General features: G+C 41.0%; 1 protein-coding gene across 4 annotated transcripts in view; it reads left to right on the top strand.

Moving 5' to 3' along the window:
• Positions 1–20,278, top strand: part of arfgef1 (ADP-ribosylation factor guanine nucleotide-exchange factor 1 (brefeldin A-inhibited)) — a 51,437-nt gene that overhangs the window by 12,460 nt on the left and 18,699 nt on the right. For 2 of the 4 annotated variants that reach the window (XM_044338844.1, XM_044338843.1), the window contains exons 2-10: positions 5,457–5,487; positions 8,535–8,691; positions 8,977–9,123; positions 10,520–10,699; positions 11,205–11,258; positions 13,520–13,904; positions 14,627–14,755; positions 15,892–16,139; positions 16,702–16,835. In XM_044338844.1, coding sequence (XP_044194779.1) covers positions 5,457–5,487; positions 8,535–8,691; positions 8,977–9,123; positions 10,520–10,699; positions 11,205–11,258; positions 13,520–13,904; positions 14,627–14,755; positions 15,892–16,139; positions 16,702–16,835 — 1,465 coding nt within the window. The remainder of the gene's footprint in view (positions 1–5,456; positions 5,488–8,534; positions 8,692–8,976; positions 9,124–10,519; positions 10,700–11,204; positions 11,259–13,519; positions 13,905–14,626; positions 14,756–15,891; positions 16,140–16,701; positions 16,836–20,278) is intronic. The other 2 variants (XM_044338846.1, XM_044338845.1) reach the window with 1 other exon arrangement.

Raw genomic sequence — 20,278 nt, 5'->3', positions numbered from 1 at the left:
CCTGGGCTATCATGTTTTCTTTAATAAGTCTGCCACTATGGCCGTGATATACAGGGATGTTTGCGCAGTGTTGTCTTCACTATACAATAATAAATATGGTTCTAATGAGGATATGTTTCATGGGTTGATCATGTTGTAATGGTTTGCAACTGTAACCGTTGCCTGTGTGCCATTTTATGTAGACAGTAGCTGACATGATGAGTGTTTTCTGAATTTCAGGAAGTGTTGTACTTCCTCATCAGGAGGACAAAGGCTGTTTATGCTGTAGGTGCCACAATATCTTTTGACAGTGGGGAAGTACCTGACTGGAGATTGTGTGCTTGGCTGCATTCATGCATGTCCACTTTGCACTCTTGCTAGCTCTCAGAAATCTCTCTCTCTGCCCATTCTTCTCTTTATCTAGGCTTGGAGACTGCAGTCACTCTAGAGTGGAGTGGAGAAATGATTAGCCAGCTTTTTGACTGACCTTCTCCCCAGCTCAGAGGCAGCTTTAGGGGGCCCTTGAATAGATGACAACCTCAGGGTATACGGGATTTCGCAGAAACTGAAACAAGAGTAAAAGGCTCATACTTAAGTAACTGGACTGACTTTGGTCAGGACTGGAGGGGTTCGCTGGCCTTCGTGGACACTGCTGCTCAATATAAGTACTGCAGCAGTAGCCCTATACAGTTATACATAAATGTGACCCACTTGTCTCATGATGATGAAAGCGATATGATCTCTAAGAGGGGAATTAGGTGTGCTGACATTAATGTTCATTTAATGCCTTACTGTCATCTGCTGTAAGGATCTGGGTCAAAGTCAGGGTAAGAGGAAAAAGTACCTTGAACACGAGGAAAATGGTTGCCTGTGGAAGATGTGTTGAGATTCAGGGCTCGGCAGGCTGCTCTCATACATTATGGAGCTCTCAGAGGCTTTGTGTTGAGAGCTGGTCGGGGCTACAGCTCACTGGAGGGCAGGATGGCTCCCTCTAATGTATCTGGTCAGTGAAATAGGTGTCTTATGTATGCCATATCCCCTCTGGGGTTTGGTTAAAGGCAGTTTTAGAGTCTTTCGGCTTCAGTGTTTTTTTTTTTTTTATGAGACAGACCATCCTGAGGGCTTGTAAGTACAGCTTTAATCTTGTTCTGACCTGCTGAAGCATCAACCCAGCAGTGATGCTGATGGAGGCATTGAGAATTACAACTGAAAAGTTGTAGCACTTTAAAATCATCAATGAAGTGAAATTATTTTACTTTTTTTTTCAATACAAATCCATTTTAACAGGTTTATTGATTGGCTTTACTGTGCCTCATTACAATCAAAGCAAAAATGTGTATCATTTGCAATGCTAAAGGTGAAAGCTCATGTGAAATATCGAGCCATTTCAGCATCTACTAGCTGGATTATTCAGATGTGTCAGGAAAATATATTTATAAGATATGATATGAGAGTACTATTCATGTGGATATGGGCATTTTTGCTGTGGATTTTGGCCTTTGTGGCAGTCTGTAACATGACATTTCTCAAATTTCAGTTCTGTGTTGTTTTTTTTTCACTTAGCTGATTCACAAAAGCTCCTGCATGGGCCCTTGGTCTTTTTCATGTGAACTCATTAGATTGATGAGTGTGAGCCACTCTGTTTCATCTGCATCACCGTCGTCTTGCGTGACAGCAGCATAGAGGAGGTTTTTACCCATTCCACTGAGCTGCTGCTACTGTTGTTTCCTCTTTTGTCCCAGGGCCCTGGGACAATCCAGGGCACAGAACACAACATCTTCAAGGTCAGCAGTCAGTATTTAGTATGACTACTGCAGAGCTGAGGTAGAGGGAGAGTGTGGTTGGGTAAATAAGTGACAAAAGGCTGCCATTTCTGGGCCCGTAGAGAAGGAATACAGAAGCTCATACCAACCAAAGCCAATTAAACTAACCAGGATACAGACATATGTGTAAGTGGCATTCGCTTTTATGTTTAAATGCACACGTGTGTTTTTGTCCCACTTGGCTTTCTGTACATGCTCGTTTTAAAACTATCAGCTGGCAGATCAGTTGTGATTCTACAGCTTTCATTTGCGGCTTGCGTCTGTCCAGTACCAAGTACTATCCAGTACTTACATACAGTATCTGCTCTTTTTCATCACCACCACCACCACCACCCACCGTTGCTATGGTTTCACTGTTCAAATCCTGGGGTGCCAATTCCTCATCAACACTCCTGACACACCAAGCTAATTATCTGACAGTTACTTACACAGTCAATATGACAATCCCCATCCCTCCCATCAAACTGTCTGCTTGTGTGCCCGCCTGTCATCTTGTATGACTTGTGTATCTGCATAAATCTGATAACCCCGTGCTTCAGAAATCATTTGACATGAAGCTAATATTAAAAGCGGTATAGCTTGGGGGGGGTCAGTGCATGTATGTAATTTCACACATCCTGGAAAGGAGACCTCCAGAGTCTTGCAGTAAATTTTATATTGTGGACTACAGAGCAGATGGCACTAAGCAGGGTGGGAAAGAGACAGACATACAGCTTATTCTTTTAATGTAGCATTCAGTACAGTGTAATATTGCACTGGTACAGTATTCTCCTGGGTCCAGCTCTATGAAGTCGGGCTTTGTCAAGCAGCAGCACTCCAGCTAAAATGAAATAAAAGATCTGACTGCAATGATTATTCACTTTGGTGAAGAAAACTCCAGAGCCGATTGGTTGTCGCGCATCTCAAACTTTGAAGGGAATATGACAAAGGAAGAGATCTTTAAATAATACTGATGAATATTCATGAGTATCATGTTCATGACTGTGATAAGCGCTGAAACAATTAGTTAATCAACATAGATTAATCAGCAGTCATTTTTATAATTGATAAATTATTAAGCAGTAGCAAAAGCACTTTTCTGAATTTAAGGGTTTTTCATTGAGGATCTTTTCTCTGTTTTATATCAAATCATTTGATACTGTTTAAGTTTTGAACTGTTAGTCAAGTAAAAGAAGCAACTGGAAGACGTCACCTTGAAGTCTGACATTTTTCATTTATTTTTCTGGCATGAAAAACAAGTCACAGATTAATTGTCAATGAAATATAGACATTTTTTGCAGCCCTCTAATGATAATAGAAGGGACTTCAAACAGTGCGTTCTGTACAGTTCATACAGTATAATGTGTGTATGGTCAGTACAGAAAGCAGCAGTTAATAAGCACAACACCTCTCATTTAGAAGCCAAAACTTATTCATACAGTTCTGGCTTTAAGTGTCAGATTTCAACTCAGAGTTGGTAGATAAAAAAATAAAAAAAAATCTGTAATGAGATCATTTTAATGGCATGCTCGAGAGGGAAGCACATCAAACAAACACAAAATAATGAGAGGCTTTCCAAAAATGGCCTCTACATTAAAAATCAAAAGGTCAAACCCAATATGAGAAGTTGTCATCATTATAACAAGATAATTGGCAGAGCCTGGTATATCTCAGAGCATCCGCTTCTACATCTCTCCATCTGTGTGTTCCTGTCTCTCGTCTCTCTCTGTTCTTGTTTGTTTCTGTTAACGTCTGATGCCTCCTCGTACACACTGGCCACATCAGGCTGTTGGCTTGAGCTGGAAGTCGCCTTCACTTCACACTGAACGCCTGCCCCCCCCCCCCCCCCCCCCCCCTCCTCCGTCTTACTGTGGCAGCTGAAGTGTATTTCAGGTCAAGCATGCTTTAGCTTTATCCATCACGTGCTTCAAATTCAGTTGCATGTACTAGAAATGCTTGAATATCTGCTATTGTGTCAGACACTGGAAGTATCATATATTTGGCAACAGCTCTTTTATTGTATGTTTTAAGGTTGCAGTGCTTTGTGACACTGGCTGCAATGAAGTGCTGGTGTTAGATTCATTGATTTGTGTTCTTTGCTAAAATGATTAGTGGATTACTTGGTTGTTAAGTGATTACTTATAAGCCATTTATCAAGCAAAAATGCCAACTATTTAGTGGTTCTAGCCTCTAAAATGAGAGGATGACTCACTTTTCTCTGTTTTGTTGTTGTAAATGTAATATGTTTTGTTGTTTATGTATCTGTAATACAATGGGAAATAGTGATGGGTCTTTTCCTCTTGTTTCTTGCACATCTTACAGATTAACCGATCGATTTATCAGAGAATCATTGGATTCAGTCACTTTTTCGAACCTGATCTATCAGCTCTTTCTCGTTTGTTGCCCGTCCACTCAGCACAATACAAATGCACACACACATTTTTGCACAAAACAGTCAAAAATAGACTGAGTCACGGGGCTGCAGTCCCATTCAGTCTGTCTCGGAATAATGGCGTGAAAAGATGACAACATGATATGTGGTTGGATTTCATGTCAGATCTGTATCCGCAGGGAGCTCAGAGCGGTCCTGAAGGCCAACTGTGACTTCTTTATGTATATAATGGACGTATAAATTAGCATTACTCAGTTTCGAATCAAAAATGACACTTTCCTTTGCTTTTTCTATACATGACAGCACCACCCCCCTCCTCCTATTTCCCTCGTGGGTAGTACAGTAAAACACGGTTGAAACCAGGCCTAATTTAATTCCACGGAGTGTTAAGTGCTAAATATTCTCGCCAAGTGGATTTCTTTGAAAGGACTCATAACCTTCCAGCAGTGAAATAATTGAGCTGTCATTGCATTACTCGGGTTTTTCCCAACCATCGCAGGCTGGTGCAATTCTGTGAGGACTTTGCCGATTGCCACTGTGTTTTAAAAAGCTTCCTCATTCAAGGCTGCCTTTAATGTCTACCAGTTGGCCCCTCTTCTCGCGCTCTCTAGCTCTATTTCTGTCGCTCTTTCTCTCACCCCCCCACCACACCACCCTCCCACCCCTCCTCTATGTGTCTGTCTCTCTCTATTTTTTTTTTTTTTTTTTTTTTTTTCTGCTTCTCTGTGGCAGCGCCCAGCAAGTTCATACAACTGCTTTCATGCCTGGAGATCTGTGAAATAAACACAAATGTTGGCCTGGCTCATCGACACAGCACACAGAGTGAATAATGATAACATTTTTGGTGGCTGAGCTGCAGCTGAGGCAATATATTAGCCAGGCTCCTTTCTGCTCGGCGGTGGGACATCAACAAAACCGTCACCATGACGACACAGAAGACATTCATGCAAAAAAAAAAAAAAAAAAACACATGCACACATTCTTCTGCTGAGTATTTTTAATACAAAATGTGTGCAGATATACATTACTATCAACTAAAAAGCAGCATATGCTCTGATGTGCATAAACACCAAAGAAGTTGTGAAAGTGGGAGAGTTTTTTTTTTTTTGTTGTTTTTGTCTAAAAAGCATAAATAAATGGTATCCTCTCTGCTGCCAGGCCTGATCTGTGCTCTGCTCCCTACGGTGTCATTAGCTGAGTAAAAGACTGCAGAATTAGCATTCCCCAAGGCTGATACTTGACTAATTTTTACATTTTTGCCTTTGTTTTTTTTTCTCTTTCAGAGGAAATCAAAGAGGAATCAGAAAAATTAAGGTAAGCATCTGATTAATCACATAATAGAATCAAGCATTGGGGGTCATTTAATGGGGTTTGTGTGAGTTTCCACATGTTCAGGCAGTGTAAAATTCAAGGCTCAAGTGCGAGCCTCTGCTGCTTTCTCCTGTGTTCAGACTGAAGGGGATTAGAACATTGTGTGTGTGTGTGTGTGTGTGTGTGTGTGTGTGTATGTGTGTGTGTGTGTGTGTGTGTGTGTGTGTGTGTGTGTGTGTGTGTGTGTGTAGCCTCTAGTGTTTTTGTTTTTGTCTCTCTGCCTGGCCTGTTCCCAACAGCCCCTTGCCTTCTCATTAATGGCTTTCTTCACGAACCCCTGCCTAATGCTGAACTTGTTTTTGTGTGTGTGTGTGTGTGTGTGTGCATGCATGTGTGTGTGTGTATGTACACAGGCTGCCAAGTAACGTGGGTTGTGGAATGAAACGTAGCATGAGTGCCACCTCTCCTCTCCTCTTTCCAATCCTTTCTTCCTCCTGCCGTCTCATTCTTATTTCCTTTTTACATTTTTATTCCCTACGACACACGCTGTCCCTCCCTCCCCTTCTTCCTCCCCCTCCTTCACCCCTCATCATTTCTCCCTGCTTATTTCATTCATCCATTCACTTCATATTAGCAGGACCAGGTTTGTGCAAGCTTTCACTCAAACGCTGCTATTTTGGATTCACCTCGGGTACTTTGCCACTCTCAGCTATTTTTCATGTTATATAGATGCAACAGTCTCACAGTCCCACTCAGGAATACAGATATACTGTTTTTGTGAGCCTGCAGCCCGGTTTTAAATTGCATCTTGTTCCTCATTCATTCTGTAGCTCAGATGTACGAGCCCTGATAGAACAAGGACATCTTTTACAAACTTAGCAGTATGGATGGTCGATATAGATAAAATCCACTAAAGGTCAACTTACTCGATCGTTCTGTAGCTTTCGACCGCATCACAGCAGTCATCACCAGCAGAAGAAGTTTTATCATTTGTCTTGGAACTGTAGATATTCAAGCGTTTCATTATTATTAACACTTTTTAGTACTTCTTCTACATGTCTACATCTCCATGACAACTCAGCAAACTTGACTGAATAATATGGTCGAAAGCTCCGGAGCAAGCAACTAAGTGGAGATTGTTTTTGTCAACTGCAAGGTCAAGAATGAACCGTCAAGCTCAACATGTAGGATGCGTGTCAATTAGGGCTGCAATTAACGATTTTTTTCATTGGTGATTAATCTGTCGGTCATTTTCTCAATTAATCCATCAGTGGATCGGTCTATAAAATGTCAAATGCCAAAGTTTAAGATGCAACCTAAAATGTCTTGTTTTGTCCCAACAAACAGTCCACAACCCAAAGCTATTCAGTTTACTGTCATAGAGGAATAAAGAAACCAAAAAATATTCACATTTAAGAAGCTGGAAGCAGAGAATTTTAGTATTTTTTATTAAAAAATGACTCAAAACGATGAATCATTTATCAAAATAGTTAGTGAGTAATATTCTGTCAGTCGACTAATCAATTAATCGACTAATCGTTGCAGTTCTAATGTCTATATTACTATAACAGAATACCAGAAAACCATTATTATCAACCTCACTCATCAGTGATGTAAATTTTGTCTGCTGGCACCCCACCACAGCAGTGTGGAGCTGCAGATATAGACGTCGCTGTCCAACTAAAACACATTTAATGTCCGTGTTATGTTTATAAGCAGGCTAAGTCTAAAGAGGTTGGGTGTGTGTGATCATAAGGGGATGGAGCACTCCTGCTGACATTAAGCAGAGAGAGAGAGTCCAGGAATAATCCAGAGGAGAAGAGCTCCCTGCAGACACACAACACAAAAGCTGAGAGAGACGGGAGACTGGGTCAGGCCTTATGGATCAGCCAACAGAGTGGATGCTCTTTGCTGAATCACAGCCCCACTTTGATGTTGTTGTCCAAAAGGTTTTGAAAATGTCTAGAAGGCTGTTAAACAGATTTTTTTCCCCCTGAATCACTATATTCATGTGTATATTTGTAGCTGATCTCTTCTTCTCTCTTTAATTTCTCTTTAAATCATGTTACTTAAAGCCTGTTTCCTCTTTTGATTTCAGATAGCTCTCGTAATATTTTTCCCTTCCCCCTGCTAGGCTCTTAGTCGTTCTTCTATTTCTCTTCATGTACTGTACTCTTGTTCCTTCTCTAACCCCTCTTAAATTCATGCTTGTTTCTCCTTCTGTTTTCAGATTGCTCTCTTTATAATTTTCTCTCCTTTTTTTTAAAAACTTTTCTTTACGACACTCTTCATCCTTCCTCTCGTTTTTCTATTTCTCTTAACGATTGTGCCCTGCTACACTCTGCGAGGTCGTCCCTCTGAAAGAGCTGAAGTCATCCCTTTTCATTGCCAAGACATAAACAATGCAACCCCTCCCTCTCTATCTGTATCCCTCCCTCCCTCCCTTTCTCTGTTCTTCTCCTGTTCCAGCAAGTGCAGTCTGGGTGTGGTGGTTGTGCTAGGGGATGCTTTAGACACATGGCGGCTGAAAGCAATGCTCCATATTTTATGTCTGTGTCCCTGGTCTTTAAAAAATCTGAAAAAATAGATGTATCATTTGATTTAGGGTTTAGCAGCCAGTCGGAGGCCTGGAGATGCTTTGTCAGCATGAACACATGAGACCGAATAACACAGATTAAGTGAAGAATTTGAAGCACTCAGGCATTATATTAAATTCAGTGTAATAAAGTTTGTTACTCTGCATTTCCCTTTGAGGATCAGGATGCAGGGCAAGGCATTTTTTTTTAAGGTTTAGCACGTTTAATGTCCTGTTGGAACTGTAGATGAGAAGAGGTTGTTCTGCACAGTGAAACATGCCATTCTTAGCACACACTGTTAGTCATGCCGGGATGTCAAGGCGAGTGGGAGTGTGTCAGGCTGATTTTTTTTGAACTCTGCTTCTTTTCTAGTGACTCCAGTTGACAGACTGGACCGGGTGATCGCTGTGTTTATCTCACAATCTCTTATCTTTTTTCTTTTTTTTTTTTTTTTTCTGTATTGTTCCTTCCTAGCCCACCCAGTGGAGACGGCAAATCGGGTTCCAGCACTTTACCGCCAATCAAATCAAAGACCAACTTCATTGAAGCTGACAAGTACTTCTTGCCGTTTGAGCTGGCATGTCAGTCCAAATGTCCCCGCATCGTCATCACCTCACTCGACTGTTTACAGGTCAGTGGCAGGATAAGTCAGACCGCAGAACCCGAAATGTTTGCATGAGTGTTTCTATATGGCAGTCCGCTGTATGGTGTGTGCTTACGCCAACGGTGCTCAAGTCATTTTGAAGAGACAACTGAAAGTATAAATAAAGTAAATTCAGTCAGGTCATGTGTGCAGAAATTGTCATAACAATAAAGACTAGCAGGTCATATTCTCAGGCGAGTTGTGTTTGTATATGTGTGTGTGTGTGTGTGCCCCGTGTGTTTATCCGCGTGTTTGCATGTGTCTGACTTGTAGAAGCTGATAGCATACGGCCACCTGACGGGCAGTGCCCCGGACAGCACGGCCCCGGGCAAGAAGCTCATCGACAGGATCATCGAGACCATCTGCGCTTGCTTCCAGGGGCCACAGACTGATGAGGGTGTGCAACTACAGATTATTAAGGTGCGCCGCCGTCCTCGTCTCCTGCAGCATCACAGTTTGTTTCACTGATTTGTTCACCGATACTTCACAGACCTCTGAATCCTTTTATCGGCTAAACTCTTGTTTCTTGTATCAATTTGATACCAAAAGTCTAGTCGGTTTTATTGATTTCTTACTATATTAAATTACAACACTGTATGGCAAAAGTTGTTCCTGCTTGACAGTTGTTAGTGTTATTTTAGCTTATGAATCAATGTCATTTGAAAATAATAATGTAGTTAATGTATAATTATGTTATGAATGGGATAATTTACAGGGCGGGTCGTCACTGTGAGATTGTTGTACTGTAATTAGTGGAGATTGTGGTACGTAGTAGCCATCTTGCCCATGTTCCTCACCAAGTATTATAATGTTTGTAGTGTTTTTATTTCTAGTATTAGTGACGTTTATTAAGGTCGTTGACCAAAGTTTCCCTTCTGATCTGGCCTGAGACAAAAATATGCTGATTCTTCCAGGTATACTGTTTTTTTTGATCGTTTTGGGTTCACTGTATGAGAACTGCAGTGAGATGGAAGATGTTGCCACCGTGTAGAAGAGCCCTCTCAGTTCTAACACAGGCTGTCTAAATGATGGATTTTAAAAACTTATTTTGATGTTTAATGGCTGTTCATCTTCATTGATTGCTACCTATTTTACAGAGTGAAAGTTTTCAAGCCACTATAGTTACTAAAACAAAGTTTTTTTTCTCTCATTTATTCCTATTTTGCTCACATACTCTCAATCATAGTTAAATCTGTTTTGCTGCTTTTTTATCCTGTAAGCAGTTGACTGATGGTCTTTTTTTGTGGTCTTCTGTGGTGCTGCACCATGAGGGAAAATCCTTAAAGAAACATACCTTTTTAAAAATATGCTTACATCTCTCCTATAACTCATTAGATTATTCATGCGTATGGTGTGTCTGTTAATGAGGCTTCACACTTCAAGAGTTATGGAAATATTACCAGGTTTTGAGCAGGAGAAGTACCAGAGGGACCTGCTAGTTCAGGTCAGCGTTTTTTTTCAAAACCTGACACTGACATGTAAAATTTCCCAAGCATTGATGGAGTGAAGTGCATGTGGGAAAGTTAGAGACATACTGATATTTGACTAGTAGTGATGTTAAATGTTAAAAGTTTTACCCATGGTCCAGCTGGAAAAACTGGACCACTTTGTCAAATTGTCATGTAATAAAACAGGTATGTTAAGTATTGTAAAGTAAGTCATGACAAAATTGTGTAATAAAATGTAAAATCATTCAACTGTGTAAAATGTTGCAGTATAAATTGGACCTGTTCTACATACAGTATTAATCAGCTTACTCTAAGGTTTACTCTTGGTGAAACACCTCCCTGTCACTCCCTTTCTTTTCCTCTTCCAGGCTCTGTTGACAGCAGTGACTTCCCAGCACATAGAAATCCACGAGGGCACCGTCCTGCAGGCCGTCCGCACGTGTTACAACATCTACCTGGCTAGCAAGAATCTCATCAACCAAACCACAGCCAAGGCCACGCTCACACAGATGCTCAACGTCATCTTTGCACGCATGGAGAATCAAGCAGTATGTCCAACCCTCTTGGAGATATTTAGACACACAAACTCAAAAGTGAAAGAGAGGGCAACTCCTCTCTTGAGCCGCTGGCTGATCAAATTTTGAAAAAAAGCAAGATGAAGTATAAAGCTGTTTCTAGGATCAAACAAACTGGGCAATTTTGAGACTCGAAAATCTGTAAAGTGGCAGTTTTAAAATGCTGCTACGAATTAGCAATATGTAATATATATATATATATATATATATATATTACATATATATCTGGCATTGAGTCAAATTGGATTGTAATATAATGAAAGATATCATATGCTGTGGAAAAGCTTTCTAAGAGATGGTTTACTCAAGCCATCAATTCCTGATTTAATTAAAGTGTACTGTTTGCTTTGTGTCCAGAGGGACATTTTAGGTGTTGCCTTCAAAACAAAAGCTTGCTCTAATGTCATCTTTTTCTTTTTGAATGACACTTTTTCCCCCCTCCTCACCTGCCTCCCCTCCCTTCCTTTTGGACACATAGCTTACAAATCACAAGCTATCTTGGTCTCTGGCCTCCAGAAAGCGTGACCGCCAGGTAAAGCGTGCAGGACTGCCGTGACTTGCCTGATCAGAGCTCTTAAACTCTTCTCTGTGTTATCTGTGTTTGCGCATTAAGCTTCTCCTCATCCATTCATGCACTCATCAGTTTCCTTCCTTTGCTCCTACACTACACAGGAGCAGGTATGCTGTGTACTTCTTCCACCATATGCTTGCCGTGTGGCTTTTTTGTTGACTTACCTACAAATCATCTCGCTCTCCTGCACCGATTTACATTTTAGTTTGCATTTTAGTTTACATTTACATTCACTCCTGGGCGTGGTAAATGGTTTATATATATCGCAGGTCAGCTATGCCTGTCTAGTTCCTGACAGCTTTTTGTTATGTTTTGTTTCTCCAAAGGCCTAATATAGTTCTTTAAGAACAATGAGACTGGTATTGAGTCAGACACAGACGGAGAAATATAAAGAAGCAGTCAGGGGTAGAGATAGACAGACAAGGCAGACTTTGAGGCAGAGGCCCATTGTTGTGTTGTCACTGCCTGTATAGTGTTGTGCTGCTGCACAGGGAGATCCACTCTCTGTGTTCGTGTGTAGATGTATCCTCCTGACTGCAGCTCAGCATGGTATGATCACACACACACATTCACTGGCGCGCGCGCACACACACACACACACACACACACACACACACACACACACACACAGGGTTTGTCTCGCTCACCCGCACACAGACTCAGCCTTCACTATCCGACTGAGCTGGCATTTAAATAATGAGCTTAGTTTGTTTGCGCTGCCTCGGCTGTCCCCTCTAGTGGAGGTGCGTTTGTCTGGCCTTGTTACCGTTGCTCATTTTCAATACTAATTGTTTCATTCAGAATGCTGTGTCATTGAATTTAGTTACGTTACATTTGGATGTGACAATAGCATCAGGGTCATTTAATTAAAGGCAAACACCTTCTGATGGCGGTGTGTTTTTTTTAAAAAACAAGACAAAATAGGTTTAATAAAGGGAGTTTGTGTAAGAAGTAGATGTGAAATATAATTTTTGGTTTGCCTTGTGAGAGGGGAAAAAAAAAAGACTTTCTGCGAAGAAATGTCATGAAACAGATTGTATAATTATGACTCGTGGCTAGAAAGGGAGATGAGACAGACTACTTAACTGAAACAAATTCACATTGGCCATCAGTCTCTGCGCTTGGCAGATTCATGCTGTTAATTACAGTTATTAATGTGAAATCATGTCTGCTGTAGGGGGGGGACGGCTCGCCATCTATCACCATTGTTTTGTAAATGTGTCATGCTGTTTATATTTTCATCTTTAACCCATGTCTCTTCAGTTACCGTTGCCCTTTTCTCCTTGAATCACTCAAGTCTGTAATTTGTGTTTTGTTTTTTTTTTAAAAAAAAACAACATTTATTTCCAACAAATCTACAAATGCACTTGGATTGAAAATGCACCATGGGCTGTTGTTAATTTAGCTTGGCTGAGAGAATTTCCACTGCTTGTAATTGTTTGCTCTCTTTTGGAAGTTGTATCGGTGTTTGCTATGAGATAGTGAAGTGTGTAACTGTGCATATCAGTACGTTTTTACCTCTGTGATTGGTGGAGATCAGCAGTAGAAATAGTTCTCCTCCATGAAGCTATGCAATATCTGAAATAACAATATTCACTAACATAACATATTTTTTTAGGCCACAACCGTGTGCAAATGTCTTGTGACCCACTTTTGGCTCGTGACCTACCAAGCTAAAGCATTGCAACACCTTCTAGCGCTCAATATCAGAAGCAATGGTAACACATGTCAGCCATGACACATCAGTCAGGACATGGCTGCATGAAGCATTTTCCACCACAAATACCTTCTGCCACCAGCGGATTGAAATAGGCCCAGTTCACCCGAGCCAGCATGAATTGATTCCACAAAGTTTGTCTCATTGCTGTTTCAGAAGCATGTCCTACTTCTCAGTGAGTGCATATTCATATACATTTCCATAAGAACACACATTTAATGTATGCTGACACAATCTTAAAAACTGTCTTTTGCTCGCTGCTTTGACATCCAGAAGCTTTGTGGCTCTGCTTTGGGCTCAGTGAGCCTTCAGGGAATGTAGACAGGTTGTTCAAACTTGTAATTGCTGTTATGAGATGGTTTATACAGTATTAACCTGGCTTTTTCTGTGTGTGCATGTGTGTGTGTGTGCCATGCGCCTGCTCTATGAATGCTTTTGCCGTTCTTTGTGTGCATTGTCTGCGTACGTGTTGTTTTGTACGTGCGTGTCCCTTCCCCGAACGCAGTTGCAGGAAGCAAAGCAGCTGGAGAGAGAGCGGCACCGGCAGCACTCCCCGGTCACCCAGCACACCGAGCCCGACTCCCCCCAGCTACAGACTCACATCCACCCGCCGGCCAAGGGTCTGAACCAGGAGGCCAACGGGCCCGTCACCCCGCCGACTCCAAGCATCACCATCCCATCCACCCCGTCGACCCCCTCGACACCGGCGCCGGAGGGCAGCGGCAGGTCTGTGTCCGGGGAGCAGGAGGAGCAGAGGGAGCAGGAGGAGCAGGAGGAGCAGGGAGAGCAGGGGTCCGTCTACGAGAGCCCAGATCCAGAAAACGGTTCTGGCTTCTGTGTGGCAGAGAATGAACAGACTGAGGCAGACCAAGCCACAGCAGCAGCACAGAGTAAGACGGCTTATTCTCTTGTATTTTTGTGTCCTGGTTGTTATCCTTTTGTATTCTAGCTCTCTTAAATAAACCTACCAGTACCATCATGATTTGTTTTTAACAATACCACCTTTTAAATAAAAAATCCTGATCGTGAACCCATTGGTTTGCCATTTGAAGTCATATCTCCTGGTGTTATCTTGCCTTCAAAACTGAGAAACATCACATTTCTCACATTTCTCATCACGTTTCTCATCACATTTCTCAGTGCCAAATGCTGTTAAACTGTGACTTCAGATTTATCGGGCTCCACTCACACTTAAGATTTAACCACAGAAATGTTTAAATCACACATTTTAAGCTGTTTTGCATATCTGCTGAGCTTTATGCACATTTGAGGCTGCTTTGTTTGATGATTGAAACATCCTGATTTACACCCTGAATATGCACGATAAAAGCCGCACTCCACATTTTCTGCAATTTCATTAAAGAAAAGAAAGCAGCGAGAGCGACTGTTTACTGTTGCGAAACATTTGATACCGCATTCAGCACTACAATGGCTCATTCACTGAGAGAACTGTGGGATATGAAGAGCAGGATGAAAAATATTTTGTCAGTGACATCGTAACGTTGCACATTCTGTCCCAGAAAGCTCTTTGCCTATAGCAGAACAATCTGTTCATTGCACTCTGCACCTTTTTAGTTGTGAGTGTATGTCCTCAAACTGTGTGCTTGTTTAGATGCAGCAGCCCAGCAGCATCCAGTGCCAGGTGATGAGGAAGAGGAGGAGGAAGCCCAAAACTATGAGGAGAAAGCCCAGGAAATTGTCCAGAGTATACTGCAGGAGGTGGTCAACACTGTTGCTGGAGGTGAGGCATCTTTTCAAAGACAAAGAAAAAAATATGTGTCCTCAAATTAAAAAGACCTTTATTTATAGGACAGTTTTTAATGCTAATGCTGTAGGAGTCATTAAACCAGTTTCTAAGGAAATAAATGCACAAGCACAAAAGAAAGGCTTTTGCAACCCACTGCAGAGTGACTGTCAAATGACTGTATTTGTTATTGTGCTGTTACTGTGTTATTAGGAGCTCGGTGAATAGCAAGTTCACAACTACCTTTCTGCTTTTTGTTCAGTGCAGCTCACCCTTAAATTGCCCATGCTTTGTTTGCTGTTGACATTTTGTACTGTAGAATACAGGTAATTTGAATTTTCACTTACCCACCAAAGTCTCCGTGCAAAATTGCACAAGCTTTTGTGAGTCGGAGAATCACACAAATTTTGTGATCAAAGCGATTTTGCGATCCTCCCATTATTTGCACGATGTTGGAAAACGAGCAACGTGCACTTTTTATACAAGCTGTACTTCAGATCACGTGCAAACTGTGCTTCCAGCCTGGTGCTTGGTTTTATAAATAGGAAGCAAATCTCTTGGTACAAAGTTAGTCTGGAAGAAGACGCAAAAGTAAATCTGGCTGTCGATAAATAAATAACAGCTTAAGTTCCTAAAATTTTAGGTCAGGTCAAGTTCCCTGAAGTTCCCTTAGATGTTGACAAAAAAAGGGCAAAGCACTCTTTCTTTGTGTGCCAAGGTTGTACAAAAGCTGCTGTTTATTAACACACAAAAGAATAGTGCTTTGGCTTCCTTTTTCAAATACACTTTTACCCTTGAGCAGCAATTTGACAAACAGAGCTTTAATGGTCGGGAGGAACACTGAGCGGAAATGCACTCTGGTATCCTCCCTGAACCTGAAAGTTCCCTTAGACACTGTTGAACATGCTGCTTCTGTACAATGTGCCACTGACTGTCATTTTATGTTTTTGTATTTGACCAGAACAACATGTCAAACTCAAAAGATCTGACAGTTAGATGTTGCTTCGCTGCTCATAAAACCTGCAGTTCTGGTCCAGCATGTTTGAGGTTGTTTAAGCATCTGCATGTTGAGACTAGAGATAAGTGTTTCACCCCCGTCAATCCGTTTCATCCCTGCTCCATCGTCATCACAGGGCACTGCCTGGACCCTGCGAACCTCTGCTCGGACACCAAGGAGTCCGGTGGCGAGAGCGAGCCGGCGGAGTCAGAGCCAGCTGAAGCAGTGACAGAGGGGACCCAGTGCTCCCTGGAGGACGAGGGCACCCTGGGTAGTGACAGTGAGCACGTCCATGCCAACGGCATCCCCGGCACTCCTATCTCTGCCAGCTTCACCCCTTCGCTGCCTGATGACAGACTGTCTGTCTCGTCCAATGACACTCAGGTGAAGGACAAACCTCTTATAAAAGACTTATAGTGCGTTACATTTTTGTTAAAACATTAAGACAGATTATAATCTGAGAGACAACAGAAATTACACAACAAATCATTTAAACTTGGAATGTTAGCCTTTATTTTTATTTGTTTCATATTTTAGTGTTATGATTGGGAGCTGACTTCAAAAATATGTAATTTCCTGTATGTGATGTAACATTTTGGCCTTGCTGAATAGCTGTGCTGGCTGAGAGTCAGAGGGAAATGAACCTCTTGATTTAATCAAAAGAAAATAATGAAAGAGATTGTCAACACTTGCACTGCGAGGACTCCTAAAGCCGGTCTCTTTAATTAAGGTGAATGTATTCCCTGGAAGGTCTTAGATAATCACCCTTCTTTCCAGCTGTATATGAACCCTGCAATTATGTTTGATTGCGCTCCTCTGTGTTCAAGGTTAAATAAATCTTATAGATCTGGAGGCTTTTTTCACACACTGTTTATGTCATTAGTAGGTGGGAGGATATAAGATTCAGTTTGTCACTGCTGTGCTCCTTGCTTTTGTTTCACTGTAGGAATCAGGAGCAGCACCGGGCCAGCCGCCTGGTGCTAAATTCTCCCACATCCTCCAGAAAGATGCCTTCCTTGTCTTTCGCTCACTCTGCAAGCTGTCAATGAAGCCACTGTCAGACGGACCCCCTGATCCCAAGTAAGAATGAATTCCATGTAGTGTGCAGTGTGTGTTTTGTTTAGGATTTTAGCTGATTTGAAAGCTTGGTCTCCTAAAAATTCATGAACTGTTTTAAAATATGTATTAGAATAAGTTGTTGGTCCTTTGTCTTTTGGATATTTTCCTGCTTTGGTTCCTCATTGCATCAATATTTGTGCTTCTATTGGTTATTTGTTTATGTGTTGCACTTGCCTCTCTGAGCAGTAAACAACTCAGAAAATCTAGTGGTTTGATAAATGGCTGATGAATTCTGAGGGTAGCAATTTGCTCTACAGTTGGTCGAGCCAACGTGAAAAGTCCCCTCTATTAGTGATTACTCTGTGTTAGTGTGGTGAGTGTGTTGGGTGTAAGAATAGATATGAATCATGGTTTAAAATGAGGATTGCTCTGCTGATAACTGCAGTGTTTTGATAAATGGTTATGAAGGAGACAATGAGGCATCGCTCAGCATTTTCTGAATCACTTCTTGGTTTCTTAAAGCACATAGTCCCCTTTTAAATGTTTCACCTTTTTTATAGCACCAGTGAGGGGAAAAGATCATCTGATTTGTCACGATCCATATGATTTTTTAATCATGCTCTGGTTTGATAAAATAGAGGCATCTGATTGGCTAGTCCTGATAGCAGCAGCTTTTGTGAAACAGGATTGCCTGCATCTGGTTTCTTAGATATTTGCATGTTTACTTTGTTATTGATCTAATTTTTTTTTATGTCAGTAAATGCAAAAGGTAAGCTCAGTTGAAAAGCTTTTGAAATGAATCTTGTGGAGATGCAAAAGAGGTGTGTGTGTGTGTGTGTGTGTGTGTGTGTGTGTGTGTGTGTGTGTGTGTGTGTGTGTGTGTGTGTGTGTGTGTGTGTGTGTGTGTGTGTGTGTGTGTGTGTGTGTGTGTGTGTGTGTGTGTGTGTGTCTGATGAAGGCCATGTCAATTACCTTAGCACTGATGTGCCATGTCAGTGCCAGACAGAAACCTTTTACCCTTCTAACGCGGCTGTTCTGCTTGATGTTTCATTCTCTGTCGCACACAAACAACACAGCACACAGACCAAAGAGCTGCATTATTATTATCTCAACTATCAGCAACTACTTTGTATCTTCATGTGGGATCAGAAGGTTAATATCTGGGGCCATTACTATGAAGCAGATTCAACATACCCAGGATATTTTTTCATAAGCTGACCTAATGAACCAAGAACCTAACACTGGCCGTCCAGATAACCAGTACGACGAAGCTGATTATCAACCAGCTCAGTCAACTCGGGGTTTTCCAGCTACGAGCGCGTTCATTTGAAAGATTGTTGTTAATTACAAGCTACATCATCAGAAACATATACTTCATATGATATGAGATGAAACAGTGATATCAAGTACCTGCGGAAAACTTATGTTTTAAGAACAGCAGCAAGTCATATTCAACGAAGTGAAATGTAAACAAGAAAAAGTAGAAATTATTTCTACATATTAAAAGTAGGCTAAGGCTTAAAATACATGAAGGAATTATTATATATGACTTAACTATAGAGTGTTTCTGCTGCAGAAGCAAAGAGTGGAAAAGCAGTTAATGACTGATGAGGTCTATCCCATCCAAATGTTGCATTTATAATCATGGGAGCCAATTAACAGTCTGTGGATTATTTTTCTAATAAAAGACAATCTGGCATTTTTATTTCCAGTTATCATCACACAGTTGTTTCATGTTATTCTGAGCTGCAGTGATGGAATCAGAGTGTAAAATCATCCACACTGTCAGCTTTCACTCCGGGGATAAAATAAACTTTATACCATTAAAATGCAGCTAAAATCATCATTTTGTGTTTAGTGTCGTAAACAATCTTTCCACTCTGTTTTTAAACCAGACTGGAAATAGAAATCCTCAAACAATGAAATGTTTCCACTGACCTATAAAAAAAAAAACTTGTTACTTGTCACTTCATTGTAAACTCAGGACTTTTGTCCATGTCCGGATCCTGTAGGAATGATGACTCTTTTTCTCCCAGTGATCTGATTGGTCAGTGGTCGGAGTGTTGACAGGTTATGACCCGATCCTCTGAAGTTAACCTGCTCCAGAGCAGGTTAGCTGTTCAGCATAAGTTACCATGGTGATGTACCCCGGTAAGAAGTGACCCACCGTTGTAACCCTGAAAGCTCAGAGTTAAACCTGAAGTTACCTCATTAACCCCAAACCCTGCTTGGTAGTACAGGCCTCTGGTCTCAAGAGGGCTTATTATGTGCCTGTTATGCTTATACTTTATAGTACAAAATAGTACAAAATATAGGAAAATGTCTTCTGTTGTTGAATGGATTTTTACATTCAGAGTGGATAGCAATCAAATCCAAACAAGTATAAAAGTTGTATATGTGTTAAATATGGGTTCATCTTCTTCACCATGGCTACATCTCTCTTTGTAGTCTCTGTTTAGTAAAGTTATTATAGTTCAAAAATACTTTCTGGACTTCCATGTTCTCACTAGAACAACTGGGCTTAATTAACACATGTCGGTCTCTCACTGTCAACCAGTTTACTCGAACACACACGACTAACTACAACCTTTCTGGTCCCCAGCATTATGGGTAATGTAGTCTTTTATACGACACATAGGATTTATACTCATTTGTGCATTCTGTGACCAATTCTTATTTTAGAAATGAAAATTTACTACATATTTAACTTAAGCAAACAGTTTACATATATATATTACCAATTCCTTTCACTTGAAAATGTTTCACAGTAAATATTTTCCTCAAAATTGAAGTGAGGTTTTGGTCACAGTTTCCCTTTTGTTTTTCTTGCACTATGCACAGTTAACTATGAGAAGCACGTCAGCTTTGACAGAAGTCTCATCTCGGCCTGATCATATCGCTGGAACTCGAGTGATGAAGTGTCAGATTTTTCTAATCCTATGTGAAAAAAATAAAAAATAAAAGTCCATATTTTTTGGCAGTTGAAGAAGTGGAGACATTTTTTTTTATTGTGCCAAATAAATCCGTCTTTGTCTGCTCGCCAGAGATGGAAGACATTGGAGAGAAGCAGCCAATCTCAGCATATTAAGTAGCTGAAAGTGTGTTTTTTGAGCTCCAGTTTTCCTGTCCTGCTGCTGCAGAAAAAAAAAAAAATTTAGACAAGCTGAGGCTCTACACGCAGAGGAGCTTTGATTTAGTTGGCCTCGCAGCTCTTTGATGGCTGTTGAAGATTTTTAACTCTCTGGTGGAGCGATACAGTAAGATGTGGTCTCAGTGTGCATCACGCTGCTGTTTCTCTGAGGTGTTATTAAGATAATTGGTAATTAGTTTTAGTGAATCTTCTTTCATTTTATTGTTTTATTGTATTTTGTTATTCCATGTCTAAAATCTTAATAATAATTAATTAATCTTTATCCTGCAGCCAGCTTCATTCTCAAATGGTTAGGGTACAATATTCAGTATAA

Source organism: Thunnus albacares, chromosome 21 (assembly GCF_914725855.1).
Source record: "Thunnus albacares chromosome 21, fThuAlb1.1, whole genome shotgun sequence".
NCBI lineage: Eukaryota > Metazoa > Chordata > Actinopteri > Scombriformes > Scombridae > Thunnus > Thunnus albacares.
The sequence above is the reverse complement of the archived record's forward strand: the minus strand, read 5'-3'. Positions and strand labels throughout refer to the sequence as shown.